Below are 7,080 nucleotides of genomic sequence, written 5' to 3'. Positions count from 1 at the left end.
CTCTTCATGCATGCACAGCAACGAATCCTTGATCAGACAAGAGCAGAGAGGTCATTGCTTACCTCACTTTATCCTAATATTGAGGTGCAAGAAAAAACCAACTTCCAAAATCAGCCCACTGTAGTTCAGTAGTTCTCTTTCAATGCTCGCCGAATAGACCAGCGTGATAACGAATAAACAAAAGCATCGTCTGTTGGGACTCCATTTTGCAATTTTAAAAATGTGGGCCAGTTGACTAAGTAGAAAATTGAATACTCACTGTGCATTTTTTTTTTCAAGTTTTGTTGTTGGTTCTGCTTCAAAGGAGCCGTGCCTCGATGGCGATAGAGACACTCAATTGCTCAAAATCCAAAAGACGGTAATTCATATTGTTCATAATTCTAACTCCATAAGTTGGCGGCAAGCGATTGCCTTTTCAACGCCTTTTATCAGTTCACGTCTTCACGATGGCTAGCGCATTCATTGTTGCAAGTTTATAGTTTTGCTCTTTATATATATTTTTTCTTTCTTTTAATGATTAATGTATACAAACCAAGTATGCTTTTTTTTTCTTTTTTTTTTCCCAAATGTCCCAACTTTATGCCAACTACAATTTTGACCTCAACGCGAAATCAATCCTGCAGATCATGCTAAAGGTTTGGAATTAATAGAACAAATGAACCCCAGAATGAAAGAAATTAACAATCTTGTAATTTCATTCAAAATTGTGGAACTTCAACAATCGGGCAACCTCATGCCAAATACAATTTTGACAGGCAATCACAGTGAGTCCTACTAAAGCCATTTATATCTCTTGATTATGACAATTCATCCTTTTACTCTATGCAGAGCTCTATCTGAAACTGCAATCTTAAGCTGTTTCAGCCCACTTCCTCACACGCGTATTTGCTGTCTCCGCCTGCCATTTCAAACAGGGAAAAAGAAAAAAGATTTAGCTGAACACAAACTCTTTTTGTACTGAAGGAAAGTTTCGGCATTGAATAAAGGGCTGGTTACCTCTTTATCCCAATCGCAACGAATGGTAATGATGGCCAGAATCAAGGTTTGGATTGCAGTGCCACCGAAAATCATTCCAGCCCAAATTCCCTATGAGTGTCCAATTTCATTTGCAGATGTCACCATAGAATAAAATGCACAAATACAAACCAATCATAGAATTACAAAGTTCCGTTTTTCTACTCCAGAAGTTTCCAAATTCACTTTCCGCTTTACTCCTAAATCTAATTATGAATCCTAATCTCAAGAGATTGTGCTAATATAAGCGCGTAATGATGGCCAGATAAGCTAATTGATAGTGATGCCTATAATATTTATTATTCAAAAGTTTCGTTTTCTACTTGTCTCTATCAATTGGAACTATTACTTTTTGAGTAATTTGGCCAAAGAAAAGTTCAACGTACATACCATGACGCCTTGATGGAAGACCCAACCCATCAGACATCCAAGGGGCACTCCAATCAAATAGTAGCAGCCTAAGTTTATGTATGCCACATATGATTGCCATCCTGATCCCACAGCCACCCCTTTAAGAATAAATTAACACAAGAACGAATGAATTTAGCAAATATATAATGAGTAAATTGGGGACAATTTTTTTTTTTTAAAAAAAAGCGTAAGTCGAACTAAATCAAATTTTTAGGCTATAAATTAATTACCTGAGAGAATTGGCTGGACACTGTTGAGGAGAATGGTGAAGGCTAAGAGGATTGACAATTTGTTTACTGCTTGCAAGACAGCTTCGCTTGAAGAGAATATCAAGGCAAGCTCATTGTGATATATCATTATCAACAACCAGAAGAAGAGACCAATTATGACTGATGTCACCACCGATACTATTGTAGCAAATTTGGCTCCTTTCCCGTTACCAGCTCCAAGCTCATTTGCAACTCTCACCCTGCATGCAGTTTATCAGTACAAGCACTAGCCTATCTCTGTCTCAAATACATACAAAATAAGTCAATAATATCACAAGCATATTATTTCCTTTTTTAAAAAAATAAAATAAAATCAAACTCTAGGCCAACAAGGTCCCTATGTAGACATACTGAGGAATATTAAAATGTGAGGTCGCTATTTTGCACAAGGCTTAACAATCCGACCCGCAGTCATTTTCTCATTAAGCAATTCGTACTCTGTCCCACCTCTTACAATGAATTAGTCTAATAAATACAAGCTGATGACGCTGATGAATGAGCTAACAAATGAAAGATGTTTTCACGAGAAACCTGAGCATAATTGTAAACTGACCGCGGTCCTTTGTCTCATTCAATTTATTCTCACGCAATGATACATAAGGAAGCAGATAAAGCCGCAACCTCTTCAACAAAAACGACAATCTCAATTTACAAACATAAATATTTTGATAACATGCAGAGGAAGAGGTATGCAAATTGACCGCATACATGTCTCTCATTGATGTCAAGTACTAAAAGAAACGCATTTCGTCGGGATCAAGAAAGTTAAGAAACATTAAAAAAATTAATCCTCTGCGAAATGAAGTTACAGGTTGAATTTTTTATTTTATTCACGGTGGCACATCAGCCACCAATCTGGACTCTGCGGATATAAATACTTCCAAAGTCTGACTGCGGGTCCAGAAGTTTTCCAATGCATGCACGGATGGGATCACTTCTATGTCATTCATGGAAATTAATGAATTTAAAGTCATATTTTCAGTTGAAGCATATAGAAAGAACTATATATACTAGAAATTTCACAAGATGAGAGGCTGACGGTGAATTTCGACACGTCGAAAGTTATAAGTGAAGAAGTTAGTGAATTTATCAATTCAGTGAACATAGAAAATGCAGGAAATTAATCCAGTTGAATTAATGTGAGGTGATGCACCTGGGCATGGGCTCCACCATAGAGTTCATCAGTTTTCAAAAGGAAAAGCAGCCAAAGGGAAATGAGAGGTGTTACGTTACCCGGTTCCAGCAAAGAAGGCCAAAGGAATCATCATCTCCCAGCCATTTATCGTCATGCTGCCACATGGGACAAACAATCCAAGCCACAAATCAGCCAAAACAGTATCATAAATTAAATGAAAGGAGTTTGTGTACAAAAGAATAACGGAATCGCAATTCACAAAATAATTTTATTTTTCTTGAGATTGATGGATCAATAATTTTTTGTTTTTATTTTCCCCAAAACAACAATAATTAAAAAAAAAAGAGAGTAAAGCATTAAATCATATGAATATGATGATAGACGATATAAAAACTACAACTAGAAATAATACAATATTGTTAGTTGAGTATAGAAGGCATACCATATAGATAAAGCATCCACCGCAATCTCAGCATTCTGAAGATTTCCTGTCATCAATATCAATATTCTGTAGTACCAATTCTCTAAGCTGTGATTTCAAAATACAGAAAAGTAATGACAAGAAATTAAAAATCGCATAAACAACAATCACGAATTAATGGAAAAATAAATTCAAATCAATTGCTGAACTTAATATATCCAATCAAATTTGTGAATAGGAAAGCCTACCAGAGCATGACACCAGAAGCAGCGGAGAGTTTGACAAACTGCCAGAGGCCAGAAAACGCTTCCAAGGTGAAGCCAGTCCATGTAAGAGGACACCCCCCACAAGAAACGTATCCAAACAGCCCAAAAACCAAAATCCACCAAGAAAAATTCAAAGTCGCGGCTGTGCCAATCACTCCAAGCTGCATTCTGTTCACAAACAGCCAACTTACAAAAATATGCACCAATAGAGCCACCAAAGAAACCCATGCAATCACCATATTCTTAAGCTGGCTCTGCAAGAATCTCTGCAGTGGAAACTGAAAAGCAAAGCTGAAATGAAGCGGTATCATCCATATAGAAACCATCCCAGACAGCTCTGCCACGTCATCCGGCTGGCCCAATAACTTCAACACTGGAGAAGCAAATAGATACAGAGGCAAAAGCAGAACACAGCATACGAAAAGCACAATCCATGAACGTTGCATGTAAACACCCAACATGTAATACCTTTTGGCCCCAAAAGCTTGACCGCACAGAGTTTCTAATGCACTTGCCATTCCCAGCTGAAAAAAAAATAAAAATTCACAAACAGTTGTGAGAATCATAGAAAGTAAAAGATCTTTTTAAGTACAATCCAGATTGATTTTCTGCGAGAACTCAAAAACAGAAAGCAGCATGTATATTTTTGTCGAAAAAAGTATTCTTGGTAACGGAAACTTTCCACCACGTTACTTTTCTCTAGTACCAATTAAGCTAAGCTAATACTGATTTCTGTTGACAGGGAGGGAGAGAGTTACCAAGAGGCCGAAGTCAAAACCAACGATAACATTATTGGCAATGGATATGGCAGCAAGCTCAATATCACCCAAATGACCGGCAAAAGCTTGGGTGATGACAAGCATAGAGTAAGAGGCAAGGCGACTAAAGATTGCAGGACCAACTATATACCACAGCTTCTTTGATTCAACCCAAATTGTTCTTGTAAGATTTTTATCTGAATCATCTTCTGATGGAACAGTTGAGGCTAAATCATCTAGCAAAGGGACCTTTGTATCTTCTAGCGCACCGTTGCTAGGCATGTTTGGCAGTCTCTCTATTAGATTTCTGCGGAGATTTCAATGGACCGAGAGAGAAAATCGGCGTTCCTCGCCTCCCTTGAGAGTGTTGGCACGTGACTTAATCAGCAGAAATTCTGAAATACATTAAAATTAATACAACTAATCATTGCATATATATGAGATGTGTACGTTTATGTGTATGTTGAATTTTACTACGACCACAACTTACAAATTATTGAAGCAAAGATATTGAGCCACGTGTAATTTTGTAATATCCAGCCACTGCCCTTCTGGGATGCACGAGAATCCAAGCTGAGTGGGGACCTTCTCTTCCGTATGGGAAGCGGCCAACCCTTATTCATACAAAAAACAATAGGTCATTGCTCACCGCACCTTAATTGTAGCCATTCGCATACAACTTACGATGATCTTCGGTGACCTAGTTACAGTATGAGGGGGATGCGGAAGTACTTTAGATGGACATATTTGTAGATCTTGTGATAAGGTTAACATGTAGGAGTTACTTGGAAGAACTATCTTAATATAGATGATTAATATATATATATATATATAGGCTTAGAGAAAGGAAATTGTATATTCTGAATTTGATGTACATGCTTATAAATTTGCAGTTAAAAGACTTAGTGAAAGTCTTTAGACCTTAACGTTGTTGAAGAAGACAGTCCACCACTAAACGAAAGCCTTAGTGATATTGATAGTCTATAGTTGACTTTTAACATTCTCCTATATCTTTATATATCAACCATTATTTTTTTTTTTCCTTAAGAAACACTCAAATGATAGAAGGAATCGTGATCGCGAGATTTATTAATTAAAGTTTAATCAAAGAGTTCAATGCATGTGTTGGCGGTGCTACAGCAATTGGGGTAACATTTCAAATCTTGTTCTTGCTAGAGAAAAAAAAATCTTAATTAATTTCAAAGTGTAAATTTTCTTGATATTAATTGTTTATAATTAATTCTAAAGAGTACAAAAATCTTTAATTACTCTTTTACATTAACAGTTTGTAAAATACCCGGTCCCAACAAATCAAGTGTTCAAGTTTCAATGCATCTGAGTAACTGAGGTAACATTTTAAATTTTCTTAGAGACAAAAAAAAAATCTTAATTAATTCCGACGTGTAGTTTAATAATTAATTCTAAAGTGTGAAAAAAATCTTAATTACTTCATTACATTAACAGTCCACAAAATACCCGGCCCCAACAAAAGAACCCTTCTCAATTTTTTGGCACAATTTGTCAGTTTAATTTACCCCAAATCCATTAAATATTTTTGTCACCCCTAATCAAATGAGTATTAATTTTGACACTAAATTCAAACTAAGAACAAATAAATTATTAAAAAATTTATATAACATAATTTTACAAAATCTTTTGTAAATTAATATTAAATTTTAATTATCATACATCATCAAAAAAAATTGTTTATAAAACTCAAATTCAAATTAATGAATAAAAATCTTTTAAAAAATATTATTCTTTAATTTCAAAAAGAAAAGACAGCTATATTCATAAAAATATTAGGAATATTATAAATTTGGCAAACTTTATGACAGTTAAAATTTTGATAGGCAGTAAAACCATTCAGATTTCTCGGATTTGTTGGAAGGTTTAAAAGTCAAGCTAAGAAGCTAATTTTAGTGTTTAATAATTTCTTTATGTCAATTTTGTCAAAATCACCTTATATTTAGGGCCCCTATGGAATTGCTTTTGGGAGTTTGAAAAGCGATTTTGAAAAGTTAAAGCTAATTTTGTTTAATAAATTTTTTCATAAATCACTTTTGACAAAATTGCCCCATTCTACAATAGATTTTGAAAAGTAGAAAAGGAGTAAGTTTTCAGAATTTGATTGAGTAAGTTTTCAAAATTTGATGGTAAAAATCAATTTTATACTTAACACAATTTCATATATATTATAAAAAATTGAAATTATCCTCATTAATTAGGAATAAAATCATTAACTTGAAAGAGATTATTATTATTACCAATTATATTCGGATAACAAAATAAAAATAAAAATATTTATTTTAATTATCAACTATTACATACACACAATAGAAAAAATATTTATCTACATATTTATAAATTCAACATTATATCCAATTTAGTTATTTACATTCTTATAATAATTTAACACTAAAATTTACCAAATACATATGGCTGCTTTTAAAATTTACAATACTCTCAAAAGTAAATTTTATCAAACATTTAATTGATTCTCTTTATAACTAACTATTTTTACAGCACAACTAACATCAATGATTTTAAAAACTAACCCTCGAGCTAAAATCCTAGAGCAAGTTTTAGAAAATAAAAGAGTAGATTTTCACAAAGGTAATTTTGAGATTTAGTTTTATCTTTTTATACAATTCAAATATGTCTTCATATATAGTATATAAATCCAAAATTATTCTTATTTAATTACTAATTAAAATTAATAAATTTAATTAGAACCTTTTAATTTTTTTCATTGTCAATTATTTTGCGACAACAAAATAATAATAATAATATCATTTTTTTTAAG

General features: G+C 33.6%; 1 protein-coding gene across 1 annotated transcript; it reads right to left on the bottom strand.

The window, feature by feature from the left end:
* Positions 1 to 668: 668 nt before the first annotated feature.
* On the bottom strand, positions 669 to 4,689 carry LOC18037657 (protein DETOXIFICATION 27). Its single transcript, XM_006426244.2, has 8 exons — positions 4,275 to 4,689; positions 3,499 to 4,040; positions 3,272 to 3,358; positions 2,928 to 2,984; positions 1,656 to 1,894; positions 1,405 to 1,523; positions 997 to 1,086; positions 669 to 898 (listed from the first exon to the last, which is right to left on the bottom strand). The coding sequence occupies exons 1-8, from the start codon at positions 4,554 to 4,556 to the stop codon at positions 851 to 853; spliced, it is 1,464 nt and encodes a 487-aa protein (XP_006426307.1). The 5' UTR covers positions 4,557 to 4,689; the 3' UTR covers positions 669 to 850.
* Between the last annotated feature and the right edge of the window lie 2,391 nt (positions 4,690 to 7,080).

The sequence above is a fragment of the Citrus clementina genome, unplaced genomic scaffold (assembly GCF_000493195.1).
Source record: "Citrus clementina cultivar Clemenules unplaced genomic scaffold, Citrus_clementina_v1.0 scaffold_7, whole genome shotgun sequence".
In the NCBI taxonomy this organism is placed as follows: domain Eukaryota; kingdom Viridiplantae; phylum Streptophyta; class Magnoliopsida; order Sapindales; family Rutaceae; genus Citrus; species Citrus x clementina.
The sequence above is the reverse complement of the archived record's forward strand: the minus strand, read 5'-3'. Positions and strand labels throughout refer to the sequence as shown.